General features: G+C 47.8%; 3 protein-coding genes across 3 annotated transcripts; 2 read left to right on the forward strand and 1 right to left on the reverse strand.

Moving 5' to 3' along the window:
• Positions 1-4,519: 4,519 nt before the first annotated feature.
• Positions 4,520-5,638, forward strand: B3GALT9 (beta-1,3-galactosyltransferase 9). Its single transcript, XM_009817318.2, has one exon. It carries the CDS (start codon positions 4,520-4,522, stop codon positions 5,636-5,638), a length of 1,119 nt encoding a protein of 372 aa, XP_009815620.2.
• A 1,521-nt stretch (positions 5,639-7,159) lies between these two features.
• PSMD5 (proteasome 26S subunit, non-ATPase 5) lies at positions 7,160-15,368 on the reverse strand. Its single transcript, XM_059828813.1, has 10 exons — positions 15,196-15,368; positions 14,850-14,994; positions 14,065-14,178; positions 13,503-13,631; positions 12,632-12,741; positions 12,041-12,183; positions 11,366-11,557; positions 10,413-10,522; positions 9,610-9,750; positions 7,160-9,101 (listed from the first exon to the last, which is right to left on the reverse strand). The coding sequence occupies exons 1-10, from the start codon at positions 15,366-15,368 to the stop codon at positions 8,844-8,846; spliced, it is 1,515 nt and encodes a 504-aa protein (XP_059684796.1). The 3' UTR covers positions 7,160-8,843.
• Positions 15,369-17,501: 2,133 nt separating this feature from the next.
• Positions 17,502-26,332, forward strand: CUTA (cutA divalent cation tolerance homolog). Its single transcript, XM_059828986.1, has 6 exons — positions 17,502-17,582; positions 20,053-20,201; positions 23,852-23,911; positions 25,195-25,240; positions 25,605-25,654; positions 26,230-26,332. The coding sequence occupies exons 1-6, from the start codon at positions 17,502-17,504 to the stop codon at positions 26,330-26,332; spliced, it is 489 nt and encodes a 162-aa protein (XP_059684969.1).
• The last annotated feature ends 888 nt before the right edge of the window (positions 26,333-27,220 follow it).

Here is a 27,220-nt window from a genome sequence, read left to right on the forward strand (position 1 = left end):
AAGAGCTGAATCATCTTTAAGCAATAACATTGCTATTAGGTGACTAAGACCAAAAGAATTGTCTTCCTTTATTTATTGCAACTGATGCTGTTATTAAAAACCAGACAAGTCCCTTCCCAGCCCCTCGCGCTAGCAGGTCTGTGTGTGCTGGTGAAACACTGCAAAAGGCAGGTTGTAAAGAGAGGGGACCCTTTGGGCAGGGTTTGAAACACGGGGAAAGTGCTTTGGGCTCCCAGGAGCATCCCGGCTGGGGACTGGCAGGGCTGCCGCAGGATGCCTTGTGACATGGGTCATCTCTGACCCTTGAAATAAGACAAGTAGCTGGGCGAGAGCACGGGGAATGCCTCGTGGAATGAGGACCTTATGTGAGAAATACCGCCTGCCTACAGCTGGGCTACACAGACAGGATCTGGCACGTCTCTGGAGCAGGAGCAGTCGAGGGAAGATCTGAAAGCCTGCCTGCGGGAATCAACCCAGCCTTTGGGAAGAGCCTGGGAGCGGGGGGACCGGAGTGGGGATGGAGAGGGGTGTCCGCCCTGCGGGGAAGGACAGCGCACAGCCCGGAGCAACCGCACGGGCACCTGGGGTAGACAGAGCTCAAGCTTTTATATTTGAGCAAATTAACATTGGAAAAACCAATTTTCATTGGTTTTCCCCAATAAATCCCATCCGCCCGCCCTCGCCTGCACCATCGCCTGAGAACGGTGCGTCATCCAAAGCCTTCGCATTTGCATGAAGTGGAGTTGAGCAGAACTGAAACAAGCCGGGCTCTGCTCCCCCATTCCAAATGTTCACAGCGTTGGGAGGGAAGCCAGGAGACTTTATGAGACGTTTTAAGAATCTGCGGGTACGGCTGCTTCCCTGTGGCACATCACGCCGCAGCTGCCTGCCCCGCCGTGCCAGCCCCGGGCTGGTCCTGCCCAAGAGCATCTCCCACTGCCCTGCAGGCATCTCTGCTTTTATCTCTGGATATCACAGGGGTTCAGGGCCCTGTCCTCTCTGAAAAACCAAACCCAAACCCCAAACATCCTTCAGTCTAAACACTCACCATTCATACGGTAGGCCAAGTTGTCTACAGCATTATTGGTACATCCCTGCTCCCGTTATGAGGTTTGCTTGGACATAAAATTTAAGGAAAACATGAAAACATTTAACATAAAGCAAATTATAGCCCTGTGGCTCAGGAAAACCTGCTTTCCCAGTTGTTTCCCTAATTTACACCCAGAAGATTTTTCAGGGTTTGAGTGAAGCTGTAGGAACAGCACTCCTTTCCCCAGACTGACCTGACTTCAGCCACTCCGGGGATCCTGAATTCACTCTGCTTCTGGGAACTCTTGGATCCCACTGGGAGTGAGGTTTTCCCTGAGCCTGTTTGACTTTACCCGTCAGAAAAGTGAGATAAGGTCATACCTAACTGCTGTGTGTTACGTTTGCCTGAAGCCTGGGTTTCTAAAGGCGATGGAGGGATCACTCCCAGGCAAACTCCCCGAAGCCGAGGGGGTTTGTGGCACTCCAGATCAGTTATTTTACCCTTCAGCAGTCATTCCCCGTCTACTCCTCCTCCGCTTTCCCCAGCAGGACTCAGCCAGGCTCTTCGGATAAATAAAACCCCACGTCCGAGAGCTGCCCGCGCCCCAGCTGTGGATGGATAGCGTTCATCTTATGTACGCGATATCGGCGGCTGTTTGAAGTTCCTGCTGCCGCCACAAAGCAGTGCTAAAGAAATGACTTCAGAAGTACTGCAAGCACCACGCTGTGCGTAATTGCAACAGGGATGATACACATGTGGGTTTTATTATTATTCTAAAAACGCACAATTGGGAAAGCCAATATTTTTAATGGAAGTGGTTTCAAATGCTGGTATTTATTTGCTTAGTAAATGGTTTAGCTGGAGACGGAGCATCTTCAAAGGAGGAATTTTTTTCCCAGAATGGGTATCTGGGGCTGTAGTGCTACATTATTGTACATGAAAAACATTTTCTTATTAGCTTTTTATTTCAGAGAACACATTAAACTGACACTTCCCGTGCTGACATCTTGCCAAGCTTCAAAGCACAACTTCTGCAAGGATTACGATGACTGTGAGGCTGGTCCCGATGAAGCTGTAGCCCAGCTGACACACCAGCTCTGTGAAAGGAGTTTTTGCTGGTTTTGGAGAGCCTAAAGCCCAGGTCCATGCCGGGACACACACACTGTGTGTGTTTGGGCCATCTTCCAGGGGGGCATGGTGCACTTCCAAGCTGTGACCACATTTTGGGGACCTGGTTTCTTCTGCAATTCCAGGAGCTTCCTACAGCAATGCAGATTTCCTGACATGCGTGGGAAAGATCTCCCCACGCTGCCAGAGACCCAGGGGCAGGCGCTGGGAATGCTGAGGGGCCCAGCCAGAGCTGGGGGATTAACCCTTGGTCACCCCAAGCCAGCATTCAAAACTCTTCTCCATCTCCCTAGGACATTTGGCTGACGCAGAGTCCCCAAAGGGTGTTTCAGGGAGGATTGCACTGGTCAGAGCATCACACCCTGAGCCCTCGCAAGGCGCGTGGCTAAGGCGAACGACAGCAACGCTGCATCCTCCTTGCACTCTTTCACCCAAGGATGCAGTAACAGAAACGCACCCTTACCTACAAAAAAATCTTTTCAAAAATTTAAAAAAAAAAAAAATATCACGCTCTCTCTACTCTCATACGGTGGCTGGAACTCCCACGCTTGTGCTGATGAAGGCTGACACCTCCCGCCACAATTTGCCCATCAAACAGCATTGTTGCCGCCATCCACCCCTTCCCGGGGGCTGCTGGGGACGCTCAAGCCCCTCTCCCCCCTTGGTGCTCCACAGGCCCCACGGCTTGCAGACCTGCTGCCAAACCCAACCCTCACCCCTGCCGACACCTCCATCCTGTTTGTGGTGTCTTTGGCACTTCCCCCTCCAGCACTTCCAGTCCCCTGCGGCTCCCCAGCCCAGTCAGCTCCGGAGCAGCCCGCGGCTGTGCCAACACTAACACGCGGAGGCTCCAGCGCAGCCGAGGCCACCACCGAAGGCAGGAGCCTGTCCAGGGGTGGATCAGCGCAGCTCGTCACCGGGACATGCCACCGCCACAAAAGCATAAATCCATACAGTCATTTAAAACCACAGAATGATGTGCAGACAGAAAGCAAAGGACCATCCAACACAGCTCGTTAGGGTTCACATCCCCGCTTCAGTACACGGATGCTGGAGCGGCAGGAGGTGGGGGGACACACCAAAACATCCCCAGCCTCCTGGCCACGGGCTGAGCACCGTCAGCTCCCCCTGCACAGCCCCTTCTTCGTGCCTTGCTGAGGGGCCCCTTGAAGACACGCCTGGTAGTAAAGGATGCCCTGCACTTCCTCAGCTCCGGGAGCAATCAAGGGAGCAAAGCGAGGTGCCTTGCCTGGAGTGGGGTCACAGCTCCCACCCCAGCACAGGGAAAGCCTCTTTGTACCCCTCTCCCTGCTCGGTGCACTCCCGTGTGCTAGAGACAGGCTGCCCAGCAGCGCCCACAGCCTTAGGGTGCCCTCCACGTCCTTGGGGCCCCCACACAAGGCAAATCCATGAGTTCATGCACCAAACCTCCATCCCAGGAGATGCAGGGTGCTCAGCGCAGGGGTCAACTGCCCTGAACGGGGGAACCAACGCCAAAATGGCACAGGTGTAAAAAGCAAACTGGCGGACCTCACACAGCTTCTGAACGGGAGCAGGGGACCCCTTTTACCACGTCAGCCCTAGCAGTTGCTTCATTTCTTCATTCCTCAGACACCCAACACCAAGTCTCAGAAACTAATAAAGGGAAAGGCTAGAGTTTTGCTTGCTTTGTGTTTTATGCAGCTGCAACGCGATCGTCCCCTGGGATCATCTTTCCTCCCCGCAGGCAGGTGAGGTGGGTACCGGGCAGTAACTCAATCCCGCAGACCCAGATACAGGTGGTGCCCCGTAAGCCTCTGCCAGGGAGAAACTGCCTCCGCCATGAGCACAGACCCTGCTGCAGGGAGAACTCCCACCACCATGCAGGTAATTCCGCGATTCTGTGATTCTGTAAGCACTTCGGCTCGGTGCTCGGCCGCAGCGTGGAGGCTAGCACGAGGCTGCTCCCTCTGGGACAGCTTTCCCTTTCATTACCAGCCAGCTTTTATACGGTGCTGTCAGGCCAAGTACCAGAGGCTCTCCTTTGAGGACACGTATTAACATTACAGGTCCTCATTAGCATCTCAGGCCTTCAGTAACAGGTTAAAAACAGTCAGGAAATACTGATAGTGAGTTATTCCTCGGTATTTCCATGCATGGATGCACAGAAAGGAGCCTTCTAAACCACAGCATGATAATGTCCTTCTCAGCTTGGGATCTTACTGTGCCACAAGAAGTAGGGTTGCTCAAGTTTCTAGGAGGAAAAGAGCCTTACACTGATAATAAGACCACAAATCTAGAAGTCATGATTCTGTTTTGCATGAATATATTATAAAATGAAGGAAAGTCTGTCTGTTCTAGTAGCAAGAGAATTCAGCGTCTATGTCTTCTCCTCCCCAGCTGACACTCTGCAGCCTCCGGACTCACCAGTGGTGCTTCATTCTCTTTAATCTCTTGCTTTTCCACATGCTGCTTTTTGGAGCTGATTTACTGGAGGAATACTTCCTGCGGTCGTTACCTCTTTCTTACACCGACGCAAAGACTCTTGAAATCAGGGAGAGGGCCAGGAAGTTAGATGTGGATCCTCTAAAGGCCAATCTGTCTTACACTGTCAGCAGTGCAGCAACATGCGTCGACCAAGAGATATTTTTGCTCGTTCTTGTCTGCAGTAGCCCAGAAAACAGGACAAGGCGCAACGTGATCAGGCAGACATGGGGCAATGTGACAGACACCAGAGGTTATGCTGTCCTTACTCTGTTTGCTTTAGGAAAGCCGGCTTCAGTAACCACCCAGCTGGAGATCAATGAAGAGTCTCAAAAGCACAGAGACATTATTGAAGGCAGTTTCATTGATTCTCCCGAGATGCAGACACAGAAGATGTTCATGAGCGTGGAGTGGACAGTGACTTTCTGTCCCCATACAAGGTATATTCTTAAAACAGATGAAGACATGTTTGTCGGTATTCCGAGTCTGGTTGGATACTTGCTTAGCTTAACACAGCTAGAGGACATCTACATTGGGAGGGTCATTCATCACGCAGTACCCGACAGAGACCCCGAAAGCCCTGGCTTTGTTCCCATCCATCAATACTCGGAAGAGTTTTACCCAGATTACTGCGATGGCAGCGCCTTCGTCATGTCCCAGGACGTCGCTCGCAAGGTGTACGTGGCCGCCAAGGAGGTGCCAGTTTCAGTGCCCCCCGATACCTTTGTCGGAATCTGTGCTAAAAAAGCTGGCATCACTCCTATTCACAGCTCTCGGTTTTCTGGGGAGAAGCACATCAGCTACAATCGATGCTGCTATAAATTCATTTTCACCTCTTCCAACATGAAAGAGGACGAGTTATTTAAAGACTGGAAGGAAACAAGCGATGGGAAAGATTGCTCATTACTGGAAACTTACTACGGCCTGGTGTCCTGCAAGGTTTTGACCTATATTGATAAGTTCAAACGGTTTAACGTAGATAGAATAAAATATGAGGTTCTTCATTTCACTGATTAAGATTTAACTTTTGTGAAGAAAGTCTGAATTTTCTTTTACCAGCTGCTTTATCTTGTTAACATTCAGTAACAATGATCTCCTCTCAAAGTTAGCTCTCTTCCCTTCAACAGAAAATGCATTCTCAATGCTATAGTGTGTTTCAGCAGCAAGAGAACTGGATGTGCTCTAGCTACGTAAGTACCTACAAGTGCATGCATACATACAAGTAAAAAAAGAGTATTCCAAGAAACTTTGTCTGTATCCAGTGTTTTCCAGACTTTTGAAGTCCTCTTATGCCAAAACTCCTCCTGCATTTATTCATCTGAGCAAGGCATCACCTACTTCCAAAGTATTTTCTAACAAAGGGGAATCTTACCGTCCACAAAAGGGAGCTACTCTTTCTTGAGCAGCCTGTTCCACAGTACCAGTGAAACTACAGAACAGCTCAGAGCGTGAACAGACAGTGAACCGTCATGGGAATTGCTTAGGTAAACAGCCCGGGGAGATTCTAGGCAAGAAATCCAACTTACCTGTTAAAGAATCTTGTATTTCTCAGTCATGGCATCAGAGAAACACTGACACGAGCAGCTCAACGCCACAACATTATGCTGGAGAACAGCATCAGCAGCGAAGTCAGAACAAATTCACCAGCATGCTGGTACCACCACCCTTATTCAAAATGTCAAAATTCCCCGTATCAGGAACCAGTCCCAGAACACACAACCCACCCGTGCCTCCATCCTCCAGATGAACTCTTCCCTATCAACTCTTTCAGCAGTGGAAAAACTAGCTGGACAGACTGATTCTACAATTGTCACAGCCACACGGGAAGAGACACACGTGTACCCCTGAGGGCCCATCTACTCTTTCCGCTGTGACTGAAGGAATTGGAGGTGTGCTCCGAAGGATACACAGTTCTTAAGTACCAAGTTACACTGCTTGTTAACCAGGGTCAAAGGATGAGCTTTGGTTGTGGTTTTCTGTGCATTTTGTTTGTTTGTTTTTTAAACCAAGTACATCAAGTTTACCAGGTTACCTCAATTCTCATTCTCCATCATTCCATTGCTGGTTTTCCCTCAATTATCTCCACCTGACACTTCACAGGGGGGCACTTAAATTTCTCCATTGTAAGAAAGATACACCAGCAGCAACATGTAAACCATATGGCAATATATAGATGCGTAGGCAACTACATGTGAATAATGAGTAAGCATCTTTATCAATTAATTGGTGTGTTGAGCTCAAAGCTCAACAAAACAAAGCATGTGTGCATATATAAAAAAATCCCCTTGTTTGGCACCTCTGTGTATTCTAAAATATTGTATTTGGCAAATGTACCATGCAAAGCAGATGCTAAAGACTTAGCACATGGAGTAGCCTTCCAAAGCAACAGCTGAAAACACACATGGAAGAGACTCATGAATTGCAGAAAAGGTTTATATATTGATTTCTTTTACTGAGATTTTAGTATACAGCTCAGAGCTATCAGCGCACAAAGCCACCTAAAATAACAAAGCTGAACTGTAAGAGTGCAAACTAAGGACTTCCATACTCTTTTTCATTTCCTTTTTAGTGCTTTCATTTTTTTTCTGGATGCAGGCTTCATGAAGCTTCTGTGCCCTCTCCATTCACAAATGAGACACCGTGTACTGCATTTCTCACTAGCAGATGTTTATTATGCACATCTAGGATGAAAGCGTCAGCAGTAGTATAATGTTGGATGACAACTTTTGTACATATTAGATCATAAGCAACAAGGCAGATCACCTGCATTCAGATAGCTTATTAAACATTAAGGGATCTTCCCCAACTACCCTGCTCCTCTGAGTCCACTTCAACCCCTTGCCAGCAATTTTTGGCAGGTAATACCATCACCTCTGTGGCAGCTCAAGGCTACTACAAGCAAGAAAGGAGTTACTGCGTGACAAGATCACCCTGCTTCACTTGGCAGAGCGAGGACACAGGGCAAGTACTTTCCATAGAGGTATACCTGACTTGACACACTACTAAAATAAGCCCCAAAGTAGTAATTTCATGTTTTATTACGCTCCTCCCAGCTATTCCTCAGATTTGTTTATGTCCCCAACAAAAATAATACAAACCTTTTGTATAAAGTACATTGTGGTCTCTGTTTTATGGACAAAGACATCACAGGTCACTAGAGTGTCCAGCTAGTCTTGCATCTCATCCGCAGCTAGCTGACCATCTTCAAAAGAAGATTACAACTTCGTAAGGTACTACATTTCCATGTTCCTAATTCAGTTCATGCCCTTGAACAAGAAAGTGTTATCTTCTTACCCCTTTTATTTTAACTCAGGCAACTAAAATCGTACCTTTTCTTAAATAACACTTAAAATTAAAAAAAATTTATCTCTGTTAAAAAATAGTGTAAACAATTTAAGATTTGGTTCTGAAGCAGACTTGTAGTGCTATAGCTCATGCTCCTTTTGAGCAAGTAAACTGAGCTGCCATACAAAGTTGCAGCCAACAAGGGAGACAAAGATCCCATTTTGGTTTTATACACTAGAGCTTGCATTCATTTGGTTTTAAAAGGGCTAAAAGCTTTTTTTCATCCTCAGCATAAAATGTAAACAATACTTAGGGTTATTTATTCAAGCAAGACTTCCATCCAGCAAGTTGAAAACAGAAGAGAATCCAGTTCATACTCCCTCATGTGGACAGAATGTTACCAGCTTATTCTTACCAACAGGGTTTCTGACAGAATATGACTGGCTAAAAGAGTATGTTCCACGCAAGTGCCAACTTCGGCAGATATAAAAAAAATAACAAATAAAAAAAAAGAGAGAGAAACTATGGCAGCATCTGAGGTTACAAACCTCGAGGTGTTTTGGTGTTTGTTTTTTTAATTGAACTGTGACCTACTGAGAAAACACGATAGGAACTCCAAACCCAAGAACAGTTTAACTAAACACCGATAACTTCTGCAAAATAAAAGTGTCAGCAGTTGATAGAGTGCTTACCTTGGTTACTTGTCTCACGACAGTGCACAGAAAACCTCTGCCATGACATTCTATGGGAAAATATGCTGTGCCCTATAGGTTTTGATGTGCTCTCATGACTGTCATTTCAAAGAGTCAAAGTGCTTCACATTCCTTTAAAGAGACAATCTAAAGAGACTCCAGTGTGGGGAGTCTCTACACCTTATATCTTAACAGCTATTTCTGTAACATGGTTGGCAAGAAGGGGAACCAAGACATCAATGACATTATTCTGCTCCTTCCACGGCTGTAGTAGAAACTGCCTTAACATAATAAGGGCCTTCACGCAAGTAAGCCCTAAGCCTCAAGTAATACTGATTTCCAAAGATTTCCGCGATTGTTTTAGAGTTTACGAGGGCCTTAACCAGTTCATACTTGGCATCCTTCGAAGCCTTGTCAGGCTCCACAGATCTGTCTACGATGTACTCCACAAACCCTGGAGTGTCAAGCATCAACTTCTGGGCCCACGGTTGATTTGCGATAGCCTAAACATGAAGACAAAAGAGGGGGGAGGGGGAAACACCTCATTTTAAAAACCCAAAACCACAGTTACACAGCAGGCTGTTACGCAAATAGCCAAGGGACAGAAAAAAATGAAACGGGACATTCATTCTACACAGTAGTTGCCCTACCACCACTCAAATCGAGCAGTTGGGTTTAACACTGGAAAACAAGTACAGCTCAGTGTTTATCTTTAAAGTTTTAAGTGAATTATCATAGCAGTGCCTCCGATATCGAAGCAGCACCCTAGAGCATAGCTGTTGCTTTTTTTTTTTCCTCTCCAATTTATAAGAAAATAAGCGTTACAGACATGACATGTCTGCTACATTATTTAAACGGTGAATGCAAGTGGGGCACAATGAAAAAGGACTTATTTCTGACCGCTTCAGGGCTTCAACATGAAGTTCGTGGCATTCACTTTAAAAAAAAATAAATCTGAGACTGAATGGCAATACAATTCACTCCCGATCTTTAAAAACAAAAAGCACTTACAGTAAACACCCGTAAAGCCCCACAGTGGAGATCAGGGAATGGCTGAGTACTGATGCTCCTGAACAGTTCCAACGGCTGGCTAGACAAGGATGTGAACCACGATTCAGTCATTCTTAAAAGGTCTTCTGTCTGCTGCTCCGGCTATGCGCATCAGAGAAACGTACAGAAATGAAAGAGTTTGATTAGGATTATGCAAAGCTTTCAAGTTTTGAGTACACGTTCAATAGTTAAGGAAGTTATTTAAAACAAACCACCAGCAGATTAAACTGAAATAGTTTAAGTTTTCATGAATGAAGAAATGGCCTTCTATATTTCATTTAGCTTGGAGGACAGATTTAAATAAATTGATTTTGATACACAAGATAAGTGCTGTGCTGGAGTGCAGTCTGGTAAAACAAATGAAAATGGCTTACTCGCTCATTTAGACCTACACTATTAAAACCAGATCACTGGATCTAAAGAACATACACAGGGATTAGAGCAGTTTGCCACTACCCCTTTAAAGCACAAGAATATTAAACTGTTTACTCTCATTCCCTTGCCAATGCTGTCTTGACTTCATGTTTTATAAACAGATTTCTGAACACCTGGCTTCTTACAAACAAACTCAAACTTTAAGCAAACAAATAAATCAGGGAATTTCAAAACAGTGAAGTTAATGACTCCCACTACTAGAAAGCTACCATTTCTACCTAAACTGGACACTGCAAAAGGTCTTCACACAGTTAGTCCGATGCACAGTAATTTCATTCTTGTGGATTTTATAAAAAAAAAAAATACAATAAACCAAACCACAAACTTACAGGCAAGTAAAGAAGAGATGAAATCGCATCCAAGCATCGAAGTCGTAACTCCGTGGGGGCATTCTTTGCCTGGTGCCCTATTTTGTTTAACAGATTTTGAAATCTACTTCCTTTGAAAATAAAAACAAAGTGCTTTTAATTAATTCAGATAGATCTCTACAGAAGTATAGAGTTAGCTGTCAGTCACATTACACTACATTAACTGGTAGAAAGTGTGCTGTACATTAAACCTGAGAAAGGCAACTTCTTTATCTACTATTATAAGAGCAGTCTAAGATTCACTTTGCTTCATATGGATCAAAGACAGACAAATCCAAAGCTTTTATGTTAATTCTCCAGACTACCCACACATTTCCAAAAAGAAGTTATGTGTCACAGATAACTGAGTTATCTGGGGAAGGGTGGGCCCTAGTACACATGTAATTAGAAATCTTCAATCCCATTCTACAATGCTCCAATAGCTATCTGCTACTACAGATTTTCACTTAAAAAGCAAAGTTCATACTAGCATCAAGAAGTCTAGCACCTACTTTTTGAGTCCTCTGAACAGTATTAAATTAAAAGAAACAATGCGGTCTTTACAGAAAGCATCACTACATGATATTTCATATTTTTCTAATCCTGGTGAGAAGGTGATGACATCAACAGAAACAGAGGAATCTAAAATAGCACAACTACTGACGATTTGTATGATGCAGCTCACTAGAAAAGAATAATTTGAATCACGCTTGCAATACCACAATTATAGCTGCCAGGCATTTCATACTGCCATGCCTGGCAAGACAGTGAAAAAACACCTTATCTGCTATAGAACAGCTATTCAGACACCCTTGATTGTTAGATAAATAAATACATTTTTCAATTCCTTTCTCTATTACACCAAACCAATTCACTCTTGTATATTATGACATACCGAGACAGTTTTATTAAAGAAAAAAAAAAAAGATACTAACTAGTTTTCTGTAAAACCTGTTTGCCTTCCACATTTGATCCCAGGATTCCTAGAGTGTCCACAGCTACTCCAATCATGGTCGGATCATGACTTTCTGCCATTTCAAAGACTTTTTCCATAAAGACAGGGTATCGTTCACAGATCTGCTGTGGACTGTCTACAACAGCCAGATTTCCAAAAAATTTAACAAATCCTGAGAGAATAAGACAAAAAAAAGCGTTCAGAGTGGAGGAACAATAACTTCAGCAATGTCAAAATTAAACATACATTAACATAAGAGTGCTTCACTGCTAAACTAGTGTTATTAAGTCTGAATACTGTTAGTGAAAGGTGTCAGAATAAGGACAGAACTAAGGAACAAGCCAGTATTTTGGAAGTTACTTAATTCATGGTGCAACAGCTGTCTTCTCGAATTCATAAAAAAAGGCAGGCTGCAACAACACAAACTTCAAATGCATAGTACAGTCTCTCCAGACCTTACCTGTACTATGTTAATGAGTAACATTATTCATGCATTAGACTGTCCTTCAGCATTTTTTGTATACATCCAACATACACGCTCTAATATTAAAAAATTCACATAAGCTTTCAAAACAGAGACTTGATAGTCCTCTCACTTTAACTCATTAATAAAAGCAAGCAGCAAACACCGGAAACGAGAAATGCATGATGTCACCTGGTAAATAGAAGCTTGAGAAAGGATCAGACTCTGCACCAACGATGATGTTCGAAATTTTATCAATAATTCCTTGTTGAGCAAGATACTGACGCCCATGTGGAGTATGGGCCAGTGAGGTCACCATCTCTATACATGTAGCTCTGTAACAGACAAACAATTATTTTGGCCTATTTCAGATGGGTTTTTGAAGTACTCAGTGGTTAAGAACAAACAGGTTTTCTACCCTTAAGACAAAATCCAAACAAACAAAAAACCAAATACTAAACTACCCCAACTGTCCAACCCTCCTCCAAGCTCACTCATCTATCTTACTTTACAATTCTTTCCAGCTATACACCTAAAGTGTTTATATTGCAGCCCAGCATTACAATTATCACAGCACACCGGGGAAACTTCATCTTGGTTCTCAAATGTAAGTATACAGTATTTTACACTCAAGGCTGTTTAAGAAGAGGCAGATAAAGTGTTCTCCTGAAAAGGGTTTCACGAGAAACACACACAAGTGTGTTTAAAGACTGTTATTTTAAGACTGAACATCAGAGTTTTAACAATGGGGGAAATCTCACTGGCAACTCACTACCAACATACCTGACCAGCACATCATCTCCAGTCAGCTCTCCAATTAACTCTGATATTAATCCACTGTTTGCACAGTAATTTAGCGAATCTGCTGACACCGAAGAAATCTCAACAATTAACTAAACAAAAGCACAGGGGAAAAAAAAGGATGGTTTATAAAAACGTTATAATGATAACAATTCACAGTAATGGCCAAATACGTTTTCTAAGGCTGACTAACCCTATATATATTACATACAGAATTTCATGATGTTTTCATAATTAACCTAAATGTTTGCCCGAAACAAGTTCATAAGGAGTTCCAAGTTTACAGCACATGCACTTGATTTCTATTCACAGTCATCTTTTCTTCAGAGGATCATCACTGCTATCCCCATTAGGCTCTAGAATGGTTAAATTGTATTATTTCTCCTTTGCCATACATATCTAGACTGTCATACTTGGCATCTCTCTCTCAGTCTCTTCCCCCCTCCAGAAGTTTCAATAGCACTTCACATCCAAAGGTTAATAGACTACAGCAGCTGTTTTACTTTTACTTTCAGAGAAGCAAACACTTTATTGTATCTTTAGTAACTCTGTGTAGCCCTTCCAATGCCCTAGGCACCACAAGTTAGAAAACAAAAGATGTAAACAGTACTTCACACTTCTGTACCATAAACTGAGAAAGAGAAGTTATAACATTATTTGAGGGCCAACACTGCTATACTCTTCCTACTCCCTTCTAGTCTTGACAAAATATAGACATGAAGAAAAGTTTGTAAAGCAGCGATGAATACTAATTTAAAAGCAAGGCATAAAATCTAGACTGTAGTTCAGAACTACAGTCCAAGAGAACTGCAGTATCATGTCATTCAAATGCTAGCACTGATTGCATCCCTACCTCATATACTCTGTATCGAACAATATCATTTGTTGCCATGACATTTTTCAGGTCACTCAACAAACTGCTCACGAATAAAGCCTCTAAGCCATCCTGCGTCTGTGCTATTCTTGAGAGAGATTTGATGGCCTGGAAGCAAAAACAGGAGCTTATTATTAAAAACAAACAAAAAAAAAAAAAACACAAAGAGAAGAAAATCCAAGATGATCAGACTTAGTTTCAATGTTCTTTACTAACATATTAAATCAAGTTACACATCTAAAATTTTAATTATGATTCACTTTTCATTGATGAGAGCTAGTTATGGTCACTGTGATCCAAGTCTCTGGCATCAAATTCAGATCTATGAGCTCACTTTGGCATCAATAGCTACGGGAAGATCATAGTTCTAGGTAAATTTTCTATCACATCTAAGTAATTTCTGGGCAACGTAATTTCAAACAACATAAGCTCTCTTTTCTTAAAAAGAGCAGAGGCTGTCATCTCAGACACTGTAGAAAAGGTGTTCTGCACAGTGTCTACATCCGTTTGTAGAGGACGAAAAAAAGAAAGCAATGCTTACCTCTTTAGCCACTGCTATTTTCTCCCCGCCAATGCAATTTATTATTTGCCGTAATAGTTCAGGACTGTTGAGAATTTCTGTAATAGCATCTGAATTTTCAACAATCCTCCCAACCTAAAGACGTGATTAAATAATTACAGAAAATAACATTAAAACAAACTTTTTCCACTATAAGGATATTCAAGTACTAGAACAGCTACCCAGACTGACAGAATCACCATTTTTGGAGATACTCAAAACTCAATTGGACAATACCCCGAGCAGCCTGCTGCAAGCCAGCCCTGCTTTTAGCTGGGGGCTGGACCTGAAACCTCTAGAATTCCATTCCAAACTACACTGTTCCATGATTCTGTTCTTTGATATTAATGCAACAAGTGTCAAGTTACTACAGCCTATTCCTCTTCAGTGTTTCCACAATATTGTTCAAAGTATCCTGAATAGCAAAATGTTGCTACATTTAATTCTTATGGCACCTGCTGTCAGTGCTGGCTTAGAAAGCTTTATTCAGAACATGGGACAGAAGATTCATTTACAAGTTATTTCTGTCAAGACGTAGTTTTATACATTAAGTTTAACAGACACATCATAAAGCATTACATACCAACACATTGCACAGTGTTTATCCAAAATTGCATGAGCGTGTAAGAGCACAATTCCTGCAGATAACACTTGATGCAGTGCTTTTGTCACAAATTAGGACATGAAGCAACAGTAACCGATTAGGACTAACCCAGCCTGGCTCAAGAGAGAGCTCTGTCCCCTCCTCCTGGAGGAACACCCTGTACCTGAGATATGGTGAGGATTTTCACGGAGTCATCGGGGTGGAAAAGCCCCTTCTGAAGCTCTTCTCTGAGGTTCTGGATCACATAGACCGGGTCCAGGGCCTGCAGGAGCCTCTCCAGGATGGAAACACATGCAGACACCTGCTCCCTGGGCGGGACAGAGAGAAAACCAAGCCTTTCAGGAGGGGGACGCCAGATGTGGGGCACTCCCAGACCCTCAGCCAGCCCCCGCCCTGAAGGAGGGCAGGGAAAGAGATGGGGCAGCAGCAGGAGCCACCCCGCCCCGGGGGAAAGGGAGAGAGGAGGCGGTGGGGCCGGGTCAGGCCCGCGAGACCGGGCCGCCGCTCACCGGTCATTGACGCTGAGGAGGGCGAAGAGCGCTCCCAGGTGGTCGTCGCTGAGGCGGGCGCGGAGGGCTGCGGGTGGCACGGCCTGCACGGCGAGTCGCAGGGCCCGCAACTCCTCCAGCGGCACCTCCCGCCGGGCCGCCCGCTCCAGCAGCTCTACCACAGCCTCCGCCATCTTGGCGCCTCCGGAAAGCATCGCGAGAGCCCGCCGCCCCTAGCAACCGCCGCGCCGTTGCCAGGGGCCCCTTTCGCGTCCGGCGCGCCGTAAACAAAATGGCGGTCGCGCCCTTCCCCCTCGTGGCTGCGCCCTCCTCGCGGTCTGATTGGACAGGCGCGCGAGGGGCGGTGCTAGAGCGGGGAGGGGCCGGGGGGCGTGGCCCCGGCTGAGGGGCGGCTGAGGGGCGGCTGAGGGGGGTGAGCGGAGCAGAGCGGTTCGGGGGGGACGGGGGGAAAACGGTCTTTGCGTGGCGGCGGGGGTGCAAACTGCCTCGGCCGGGAGAGACGGCCGCCGTCCTGATGTGCACCCCGAGCGAGCCTGGGCAGCGCTCGCAGGCAGCGGCGCTCCCGGGGCTGCGGAGAGCAGGCCGTCCCAGGGCCAAAGGGGCAGCGGGCCTGGGGGGATGGAGCGGTGTCAGCGCGTGAAGTGGGGAGGTGGAAGTTCAGCCTGGAGATGCTGAGGTGGAAGTTCAGCCTGGAGATGCTGAGGTGGAAGTTCAGCCTGGAGATGCTGAGGTGGAAGTTCAGCCTGGAGATGCTGAGGTGGCAGAGCCGCACCCCGGGGCGGGTCCCGCTGGCTGGGAGGGGGCTGCAGTGCCGGGACTCCCCGTGCTGCCTCTCAGAATCACAGAACCACTAAGGTTGGAAAAGACCTGTAAGATCATCAAGTCCAACCATCACCCCAACCCCACCATGCCAACTAAACCATGTCCCGCAGTGCCACGTCCACACGTTCCTTGAACACCTCCAGTGATGGTGACTCCATCACCGCCCTGGGCAGCCTCTGCCAGTGCTTCACCGCTCTCTCAGTAAAGGAATTTTTCCTAATATCCAGCCTGAACCTCCCCTGGCACAACTTGAGGCCGTTTCCTCTTGTCCTGTCACTTGTCACTTGGGGAAGAGACCAACACCCACCTCACCACAACCCCCTCTCAGGTAGTTGTAGGGAGCAATAAGGTCTCCCCTCAGCCTCCTCCTCTTGTCCTGCTCACAGCAATGGGGACAGCTCGGCTGCTTCACAGTGGGACATGCTGCAAGAAAACACGGGGTTTGCTCCACGCCAGCAGAGGAAAACATTTTTTCAGCCCATGGACAAGAGGGGAGACAACTGAGCGTAGTAAATACATGGCTGTTTCCGCACTGCAGAGCTTGGGGGTATTTCACACCTCCCGAGGTCTCCAAGCAGGCAGCGCGTCTTCGACTTCCTCCAGTGCCGGCCCGCCGGGACAGCGCACAGAGGTGCAGCCATCAGGCTCTCGTCTGAACCCAGGCTCGGGCTGCTGCAGCAGAAGTTCTGTACTCTGCAGGCTGCTGATGAATGTATTTTCCTAATAGCTTATGAGAACTGACAGTAATGTAATAAAGTTACAGTGCAAGACAGAATGGAGCGCTCTGTTCCTCTGTGCTGGATTGCTTACAGGAGCGTTTCAGGCCCAAACAACACAACAGGACTTAGCAGCTTCCTAGTAGTTTCAACCCAAAGAGTACAGACCCCAACAATATTAAATCTGAGAAAATAACTTTTTTATAGATGGGAAAATTAAAGCAAAAGTGCCAAATAGCACCAGCAAGTGTCTTAGAGCACCTGAGGCGGCACTGGGAGGACCTCAGTGCACCCCAGTGCTTATGCTGGAGGGAGAGATTTCCCCAGCAGATGTTGGTGCAGACGGTTTTGGTAACAGCATTGATGCTACGGGGAGTATTTGTCCCTGCTATGGCCTTGATCCCACTTCTGGGGGTGCTGGGCCCCAACATCTGCCCACCCCAGCTCTGCAGGTCAGGCAGCTGGCTGTGCACGGAGCTGCCTGTGGGCAGGCAGAGAGGCTGGATGCTAGGGCTCGGGGTGGCAGGGGAGGGCAGGGAAGGGTCCGTGGGGAGACAGGAGTGCCGTGGGGATGCCGTGCTGGCCCACGGGCCCATGCCTCAGCCCCGCACTGGGGCAGGCAGGCGGGTACCAGCTAGCAGGCAGCCGGGGAGGAAGAGGAGGAGGAGTTAGTGCTCATTGCGGGCAGCCTTCCCAGGCAGCCTTCCCAGCTCGAGGCAGAGCAGGTGGAGGGACGGAGGGGACGCACCCTCTCGCCCGTCCGGGGAGATGGAGTGGCTGAACCAGCGCTGCCCGCTGCTGCCCGCTGCCCAGGGCTGCCCCCGGCCAGGCCGCGGCACCTTGCTGCTGGTAAGTGGGAGCCCTCCCGCGCTGCCAGGGCTCGCTCCGTGCTTGGGATGGGGGGAACGCGGGTGACCCGCTGGGGAGCACGGTGTACGCCAACCCAAGCCAACCGTGGAAATGCCTCTGTCTATACCTTTATAAGGGAACCTCTGGGGGGGAAAAAAAAAAAGGAGAGAAAAAAGATCATGCAGGAGGAATGTATTCTCAGTCTCTGCAGAGAGCAAAGCAAATTTCTTAGGAGTTTTTTTCCACTCGTGCTGAGGAAGGTCACAGCCTACTCAGGATTGCTGCAAGTTGTGTTTGGTGGTTGTTTTTTTTTTACAGAGCCTCATCAAAAGTAGGCAAAAAGTCCTAACATGGTCATTTTAAACCCTAAAGCTGTTTTTAGTTCACCAAAGCTAAAACAGATCTTGCAGAAATCTTAGTCGCTCTAAACTCAACTATCATTTTGCTGGTCAGTGCTTTTTGGTGAAATACTTAAAATCTCACAGCAGGTTTTTCAGTTTTGTTCACTTTAACATTTTGGTAGTCATGAGTTTATTTGGTTTATCAGGTAGGAATCCTGACGTTTCACTCCTTCACTTTTACACCCACCCTTGGCAAATAAAATTATTCTGGAAAAAAAAAGGGGGCTGTTATCTTTCTTTTCAGAAAAAAAGGGGGAAAACACCCAAAAAACCAAGAAAATGGTCACTCTTGTACTAATATTCAATCACAAATGTTTGTGGGGATTTCCTCATCACATGCACATACATCTCCAAGAAGATTAATGATTGCCATGCTGAACAGGTCGTTTTTTTTTTTTCCTGAGCAGGGAACATGATTACATTCTAATCTGGAAAAATAGATACACCAGCACATCTCTGTTTGGCTTGTAACTGTCTGAGTAGCTTCTGGGATTTGTTGCATAATATTTGCTAAATGGCTTAGTGGAAAAAAGAGCACAAAAGAAGGTCTAAAATTATTGTGAGAAACCTTGTGTTAACAAAGAATATTTCCTCAAATGGATTGGAAAAGAGGAGACAACCAATATAGCACATCAGTCATCTTCCAAACAGAAAAGAGCTCCTGTCTTTGTGGTGACAAGAGAGATTTTTTTAATCCAATCTTTTTTAAAAAAAACCCTCTGACATTGGCCCTGTAACGGGAAGTTTTTCAGAGGACAAAGGAGGGTGGAAATAAGGGGAAAAAATGAATATCTTCTTAGTCTTATAAACATTTTTTTATCGCTGTAGTTGAATACGGGCCAGATGCTGTTTATTTCAAAAACAAGACAAAAGACAAAGAGAAGAGCAGCTGTGCAGAGGCAGCGAGCGCTGCAGCCCCGGGTACGGGCACCATCCTTCGGCTATTACTCAGCACACCAAATGAACCTTGCTATTCCAGCAATGTCCCCGCTGAGATAATTATATATTTTTACATGACTATGTTTATGGCATGTGAGTACAAAGAGCAGCTAAGGGGCTTGCCAGGAATAGCGTCTCATGTACAGCAAAACCAACTTGTTGCCACTGCACTGCCAGGCCATGGAGAGAGCGTTACTGTTTTCTGCAGCCCGGCAGGACAGAGACAGCCCGACAGACCTGGGCTGTGTCCGTTAGGATTTCTGTGCCTGAAAGGATCCAATTTCACTGTCCTATTTGTACCAGATAATTAAGATGAAATGAACTTAAAACCTGCATTTAAGTCTTATCCCCCCTTGCCTGCTACGCGAGTCTGTGTCATAGTCTGGGTGGGCTGCACAACATCTGTCAGTAGAAAAGAGTAGTCGTCCTGGGCTGGCAGGGCAGGATGAAAGCTCTCCAAGTGCCGGCACAGCCTGTGTTACCCCAGGCTTCCCATGGCTCCGGTCCCATATCGGGCTCCAGCCCCAAACTGTTTCCCATGGCCAGATGCCTACCCCTACCTGACATACTGCTCTCCTCCTTTCCACATCCCTGGGGAGGCAGAGGGTCCCGTCCCCACCGTTTCCCAGAGAGGTGGACATGCCTCGCCCTGGGCACACAGCTAAAGGATGGCTGCAGGATGCGTCCTCGGCAGGGAAGATGTGCTTGGTGTGGGAGCCATGCCTGGTGGTTCCCTTCTTTCTCCTTTTTGCAATAGAAATGTATTTTAACAGAGGCAGACAGTGACGTACCTCCTTATTCTTCTTCGGAAAACCAGTCCTGGCTGCTGAGGCTGCGTGGTGGGGTCTGGAACCCCCGTTAGTCTGGGGTGTGCCCTCCCGCAGCACAGGTCTGGGCACCTCTGGGCAGATACAGCCTCAAAAACCGACCCTCTCCTGCCCCGAGCACTTGGCACAGGACTAAACTGGCCACATTGGAAGGGAATTAATCTCCCTATGAGCATATTTTCACTTAAATTACAACTTGCATTACTGTAATGTTGAAAGAAAGACTTCCCTTCATGTAAATGCTTAGTTTTACAAAATGCAATATTTCACCTAACGTCATCACCCATATATTTTGCATTTTAGGTGGTGACTCTGTCTTTGCTGATGTACCCGGTGCTGAGGAGTCTCGCTCTTCAGCTGCACTCTGCTGTCACCGGCAGCTACGTCTCTGGGACCCATTCCATTGCCTTCATCAACTGTCTCAACGAGCAGATCGCCAAGGATATTGCAAGGTACAGAGATGCTTCCTCTGCTTGTCTGCTTGAATTGTTCAAAAGCAGCTTCTTGTGGAAGAAAGCCTTTCCTTGTCCCTCGAGAGGAGCTGTACTTCTCTGTACTTTGCACTTCTATCTGAATGGTGCTCTTACACTCTCTTTCTCTCTCTCTCTGTACCACATATCCACTTACCAAGAGCTGTGCTTTCTAAAAGAAAGCTGACAATTGCCAGTGAAGTCAATGCCACGGTAACATCAAGCCATTTCTCAACGTATTCCAGTGCCTTTCATTTTCAAGACCCATTTTAAAGCCATAGCCCTAAATCTCTGGGTCCTCGGATTAAGCCCCAGCCCCACGTTCTCTGATCTGCCACAGTCTTTCTTCTTCTCTAGAACAACACAGATAACAAATGCCAGGAGAGGTGTTTATGGAGCAGGACAAAGCACAGTACACTGTCATGAAAATAAATAAACGACAAAAGTGGTCCACAGCAAACACAGGATAGGCACTTGTGAGCTACCACCTGGAAGACTGCACTCTGCTCACCAGACAAACTTCGGGGAATGAGGGCTTTACTGTGATTTTTTTCTCTCTCTTTTAATGTTTGAGATACTTTGTGTGATATTTTGCACGCAGTTTTTTTTCACATATCCGTCAGGCCCTGACTCAATAGATTGATTGTTCAAAGTACTGAAACCGTGTTGACTGGGGAAATGTTTATGATGGACCATTAAGTTTCCTGCAACACCTCCTGTGCTGTTTTCCCTGCTACTTGCCAAAAACTCTCCCTGTCCTCTGTAAAGTGTACCCAAACAGTCATTCAGGAACTGACAGGCTACTGAAAGGGATTTTGTGTCACCTTAAATACTGCAGCTGTATTAAGAAATTCAAATAGAATGATATCTGTACCGCTTGATGTCTTCTGCAAAAAGGAGTAACTGTACATGGCTCTGTGAAAAGAGCCTCAGTTCCTGAAAATGCTTCATCTTAACAGCTTTGCAAATGTTTTCCACTCTTTGTTCCTTATCAAGCAGGGAAGGGAGAAGAAATAAATCACTCCCCATTGCTGAGATCTATGTACTTTGGTTGTGTCTTTACTGGTGGAGTAATTGTTCCTTTGTTTTGGAATTTGGATGAATAAGCCCTGGTGATAGAGGATGACACAGGGCTTCTACACTTATTTTCCCACCCATTGTTTTCCTGCTGCTGTCGTGTTTATTCTTTACGTTGCTCAGTGGAGCACTCGCTTTGACGGATCAGACTGCAAGGACATTTTCTGCTGGTTTCAAGGAAGAGGAGTTCAGGGTTTGTGAAAGCAGATTAGCTGCAGGTAGAATTCAGCATCTGGCTTGTGCATTGCATTAGTTCTAATCCAGTTCAGCTGGTTTACTATTAACTTCTTAAAATCCTCTGAAGAAAGCCCAACTCCACACAGGAGATCTAGTCTCTCCCCTGTGCCTGCTGTCAGAAGTTCAGCCTTTTGGGCTGGATGGTGTGGCCATTGCACCTCACATAACTTTTAGCTAACACCCGAGCAGCCTGTCAGCCTCCAGTTCCTCCTTAGATTTGTGTATATAATTTTCTTTCCTTTTCTGCTTATTAATATTTTATCTGTCTCAGTTCAGATCCTATTATGAGGCAGGGACAAAGAAACACACATTAAGTACCCAACCCAAAGATATCATGTATTATGCAGACGTTTTTCCACAGATCACGTTCAGCTTCTTATAACGTTTCCCGTTCCCATGGTGGCCGCTTGTTTCCGCTCAGCTTGCTAGAACAAAGTTCAGGATCTCAGTTAGCATCACAGTTTATTGGGACAGAGCAGAAGCAATTAGAAGGTACTCACCCAAATCAAAAGGTTCCTGTGCTAAAGTGACTTGGAAGTTGCAGGCAACAAAAACAAAATGATTCATGCCATATGTCTGACATGATAAACACAGCAGGGGGTATCTCCGCTCGTGCTGCTGCAGTTTGTTGGGCTACAGATTAAGTCAAGATGCTTTACAAGCATTAAATGCCTCAAAGTGGCTACACACGGTGAGAGCAAACAACCCGGAGCCTCCTCAGATGGCTGTCCTCTCAGGCCATGGCTCTTCGGAGCCGTCGGCAGAGAGAAGTCCATCTCCATCGCCTTGCTGTGCTTAATTAAACCCGATCCCACGAGCCAGCTGGGTCCAGGCACTGGTTCTCCAGTGCACTGCTGGAGCGGCGAGACATCGTGGGATCATCGGGAAAGGCTGCTTTCCTCCCAGCTCCCGGGCTGCTCCTGATTCCTCCCTGCCCTGCAGCAGAGCCTGCGCAGCCCCACAAGGGCACCTTTGCCTTGTGCTCATAGTTGCAAGGTTTAAACTTCAACACACAGAGAAAGCAGGGATGATAATAAAGACGTGCAAAGGAGCTTATGGACATTCAAACAAGAGCCCAGCTTTCCTTACGGGTCAGAGGCCAGCTTGCGAGGCATGATGCAGTTGCACACCAGCACCCTGGCCGGGGTGTCTTCAGGTCGCTGCCATGGGGGAGGCACCGCTTGTGCTCCTTCTGCTGGTTTTCGGGCATACGCCGTCCAGTTTGTTTTGTAATTGCCTCCTGTCTGTTCCACACCCTGGATGAAAGGGCAATAAATTTTTAATTTGCTCTGAGCCAAAAACATCTTGGTGAGTGTTTCAGATTGGAGCAGAAGTTAATCGGAATGGTTTTACTTCTTTAGCTCACTAAGGGTTAATTTTTGCAGGTTGTCGAATCAAGCCTTCCAGCACCTAGTAACTCCTGCCTTCTCTGCAATTCAAGGTCATCTAGAAGTTAAATGTTTGTATTGTCAAAGCACTTGGTACAAAGTAGAGTCTGGCAACGCTGGTGTTAAAGAAAACCAAAGGTGAAGTCACTAGTGCAGCTGCCTGCAAGAGGGACGAGGCTGCCATCTCTGTGAGAAGGGCCCAGACATTGCTATGGTCAGAAAACACAACATTTGACCTAGTTCTTCTAAAAATCCACCCTGAGATTGCTTCAGTACCCTTTAATCACGTAAATATCACTTCTGCTGGCAGACCCAAGCAGCTCTGCAATAACAAATCATCCCACAACTAAAGGAGGCAGCCTGAGGGAAGGAATTCATTTGGGTTTCAGATTTCTAGGATGTTTTGGGTAGAAAAACCTTGATGTTGTTAATTTAACAAAATGCACATTTAGTCCGCTACGCAAGGAAGATGCACAGTTTGACAGCATAAATACAGGACTGGGAGACAAACCCCTTTGCGGCCGTCCCAGTCCCGATTCTCACAGCTCTGGGGCTCAGCCCCTGCCCTGGTGTCCCTGCCGTGAGATGGGCACAGGGCTGACGCCGGGCAGGATCCTTGCACCATGTGAGGCACAGGCCCCGCGTGCTGCTCCCGAGCAGGAGCAACACCCAACCTTCCTGGTTGGTGGGGGAGACGGCTGGGAGATTCCCAGAGCCGTGCCAGGAGGACCGGAGCTGAAGCAGCTCCAGCTGGAGGTCACTTTTGCCTCTGCTTTCCCAGGGTAATAATTAACGCCAAATCCCACATCTCCAATGTCAAAGCTGGTGCTGGCGGTCAGGGGCAGCACGAGGGCATGTCCCTGTGGCAGCTGAGCACTGAGCCGCAGCGAGCTGGGGGCTGGCACTAACTCTCTCTCCTGTCTCACCCAGGGCCATCATGGATAAGAAGCTGGCTGCCTATGTGAACATCCTGCCGAAGAGCTCGGCCTTGTAAGTTGGGCTGAATATTCCCCAACAATGGAGGCAAACCCGGGCTCCCCAGGGCGGGAGGGGGGAGAGGGACACCCCGCGGCTCCAGGGAGAGGAGGCAGTTTCCAGAAGGCTGCTGGGTCTGTTTGTTGTTGCAGATGGTGGCGATGATCCTCACCCGTACAAAGTGCGCTGAGCTCATTAAGGAGTGCGGATGCTCTGACTGCCAGTGGGGACCATTTATGTAGTGGTTACTTAGCTACACAGAGATCTAGCAAAGAGCAAGGTGATTTATGGTCCTGATGACATGATGCCTGTTTCTAGAGGACCTAAAAGGAAGCTAAAATAGGGACCAGAAAAGGCCTTTGCAACATTAAGCAGCACTTTCAGGAAGGAAAAACAGGATCTTTGACCTTGAAATACAACCAGCCATGCTCTGCAGGTATCCTCAGCCATCTGTGCAAAGGGATTGCACTTGTTGGAGGGGTTAAAGAACAAAGCCCCAAAACAGCCATTTGCTCATAGGAGCACCCTTGGTCTGGCCCCTCTGGGAGAGGGGAGCAGGTCCCCACATTGCAGCCTCCCTGCAGGAGGGGTTCCTCCCAGCGCACCCCCCGCAGCTCTCCCATAGCCCAGCTGAGGCTGCTGAAATAGGGCAAACCCAGTAATATCCTCCTTCCCCTTATCCTTCATTCCCTACGAGCCACAACAGCCGGAGCCGAGTTGCTCATGCACAGTCCTGCCTGCTCCAGCTGGTTTCTCCTCCGTGCCCCGCTCAGGAGGCACCGCGACGCCTCCGAATGCCTCCCCGCGCAGGAACCCAGCGTGCAGATGAAATCATGATGGCCTTCTGTCAACATAAGTGTTTTGAAAGGTCACATCTGACTCATGAGAAGTACATCTCCTCTCCTGCAGGGAAAGAGAGGAAAAAAGCGTGATGCTGCCGCGCTCAGCCTCCCAGCCGCAGCCGCGCTGCAGTCCCTGCGGGCACCGTCCCCTGGCCGCTGCTTGGAGCGGGGCCACCACCACACAGCCCCCCATGGCCATCCCAGTCCCAGCTCCTTTGCCCCGCCACCCGCCCTGGGCAGCTCTCTCGAGGCTGGCACAGCCAAGGAGGCTCTGGTCTGTAAATCCAGGATGCTCAGTCACATGCACAGCAGACTTTTGGGGCCAGTGACGCTTCTTGAGCACTACTTCGTAAGGGAACGGCCATGCGCGGAAAGCACCAAGCAGGGAAACTAAACCCCCCAGGGGGTCTGCAGCCAGACCTGTATTTGCTGATGCTTCTTTTCTTTTAAATCTAGGTACTTCTGGAAAGGGGAACTGGAAGAATCCACTGAAATACTGCTGGTAAGTGACAATTCCTCACATCACGAAAATCCCCATCCCAGACAGCTCCAGCCAAAAGGGGCTGCAGGGCGGTTTGGGGAGGGTGGCAGCAATCTGCCCAAGATTTGGGACAGTACTTGGGGACCCCGAGCACCCACCTGTGCACATGGCAGTGGCAGCTGGGGGTGGCACCCTGGCTCAGCCCCTCATCCTGCCACCACTGGGGACATCCCCAGCAGAGAGCCTGGGAAGGGCTCCTATTGCACCGCCGGGCGCTGGCCGTGCTGGATGGGTGCAGTGGAACTGCACATGCAGGATTGCTCTGTCCCCTTTACTGCTCCCTTAGTTTTGATTTTCATTTTTTTTTTTTTTAAACTCTCTACAGTTAGTGAAAACAAGGACATCCAAAATAGGCGAGTTGTCCAACTACGTCAGGTGAGGCTCTGGCTCCGCGGGAGCACTGGGTTTCCTAGCCAAGGTATGCTGCCATCTCATGCTCAGGCTTTGGGAGTCACGTTCCTTGAGCCCTTTCCCACCCAGGGGGGGTTTAAGTGCTCCTGATGTACCTTGTAAGCCAGAAAAACCCAGAGACTGCACATCGGGGGAAAAAAAAAAAATGTTGGCAGGAATATCAACTGTCGGGCTTCAACCAGCCCCTCCATACTGGGTACAAGGAGGGATTCTCCTTCTCCTAACACAGGTTATTCCCTGGCTGCCTCCTGGCAGGATTTCCTGTGTTTCCCAAGCACTGAGTGGTGAGTGCAGCCAGCTTTGGGCCAGGGCCCCCGGCAGTCAGCTGCTGGCTGTGGTAAACCCCAAACTCAAAGCAAAATTCTCACATGGCGAAAAGAAGATGTGGGTGCTTTGAAGTCAGGGGAGAGCGTGGGGCAGGGCTAGCGCGCGCAGCTGGGAGCAGAGACCTCTGCTTCCTGCGCCTGCGAGGGGGAGCGGGTCTGCTGTGCCGCAGGGCTGTCGGTGACACTGTTCCTCTGCGTCTGTTTCCACTTTAGATCCATCCATCCCTTTGAAATTCCTGAAATCATCAGCCTGCCTATTGACCAAGGCAACCCTCTCTACCTCAAATGGATAGAGGAAAGCGTCCCACGGGACTAACTGAAAAGTGCAGAAAGCACCTCGCTTTTGGGGAGAGCAGGTGAAACATGCTGAGCCGTGCTGGTCTCCCTGTGCGGGCAGGAGTCACGCACACGCGGGGAGGCAGCTTATGTCTTCACGAGTTTGCTATAACACAGAAGCTTGGGATGGGGAATTTTGTTTGCACTCGAAACGTCTCCTCCTTGGCCTGACCCTGTGCTCCAGGGAGCACCGAGCAGCCTGGAGGTGGTGGAGGCTGAAGTGGGGAAGGGCTACGTGCACCAAGGGCTGTTGCAGCATTCTGGATGAGGATACACAGAGGTGCCAGGACCCTGCAGCATCTGGGGGCTGTCTCAGGCCCCCCAGCAGCAAGTCCCAGCTGGTAGCCATGGCCTGGCAGCCCCCGGCGGCCCCTCCGGTGCCGTGCATCCCCGCAGCCAGCGCCTGAAACCCTGCCTGGACCCCCTGCTCCCCCGCAGCGGCTGTCGCAGCATCCTGCCCCGCTCCGCCTCCTGCTTCCCCAGCCTGGAGGCAGCAGGATGTGGCCGGGCACCCTGCGATGCTCAACTCGCACCCTCTCCTGCTGTCATCCAACGTGCTGGTTCGAGTCGCACAAAATCCAAGGAAACAGCAAACTTGGGCAGACGCTGCAAGCATTTACCAGGAGCTGCGACCAGCGCCCACACCGACCCTGCCCTACCTGCCGAGCCGGGGAGAGCCGGGCAACATCCGCTGCCAGTTCAGGGAAATCATCGCCCCGGCCCTGCACCCCCTACCCACCCCTCAGTGGTGGCTTTCTACCCAAGTCAGGTTTAACCTTGTAAAAACATGCTCATGTTAATACTTTAATGGAATGTAACTTATGGAACAATATCAAGTTATTTGCGTGACTCAGAAGGGAATAAACAG

The sequence above is a fragment of the Gavia stellata genome, chromosome 24 (assembly GCF_030936135.1).
Source record: "Gavia stellata isolate bGavSte3 chromosome 24, bGavSte3.hap2, whole genome shotgun sequence".
Lineage (NCBI taxonomy): Eukaryota > Metazoa > Chordata > Aves > Gaviiformes > Gaviidae > Gavia > Gavia stellata.

Coding starts and splice junctions, on each gene's coding strand:
- PSMD5 (XM_059828813.1), bottom strand. CDS start 15,368: ATGGCGGAGGCTGTGGTAGAGCTGCTGGAGCGGGCGGCCCGGCGGGAG. Junction 12,742..13,502: donor TTCGATACAGAGTATATGAG/GTAGGGATGCAA, acceptor GCTTTTGTTTAG/TTAATTGTTGAGATTTCTTC. Junction 12,184..12,631: donor GGAGATGATGTGCTGGTCAG/GTATGTTGGTAG, acceptor TGTCTGTTACAG/AGCTACATGTATAGAGATGG.
- CUTA (XM_059828986.1), top strand. CDS start 17,502: ATGGAGTGGCTGAACCAGCGCTGCCCGCTGCTGCCCGCTGCCCAGGGC. Junction 23,912..25,194: donor CTGCCGAAGAGCTCGGCCTT/GTAAGTTGGGCT, acceptor TTTTAAATCTAG/GTACTTCTGGAAAGGGGAAC. Junction 25,241..25,604: donor AATCCACTGAAATACTGCTG/GTAAGTGACAAT, acceptor AACTCTCTACAG/TTAGTGAAAACAAGGACATC.
- B3GALT9 (XM_009817318.2), top strand. CDS start 4,520: ATGTCTTCTCCTCCCCAGCTGACACTCTGCAGCCTCCGGACTCACCAG.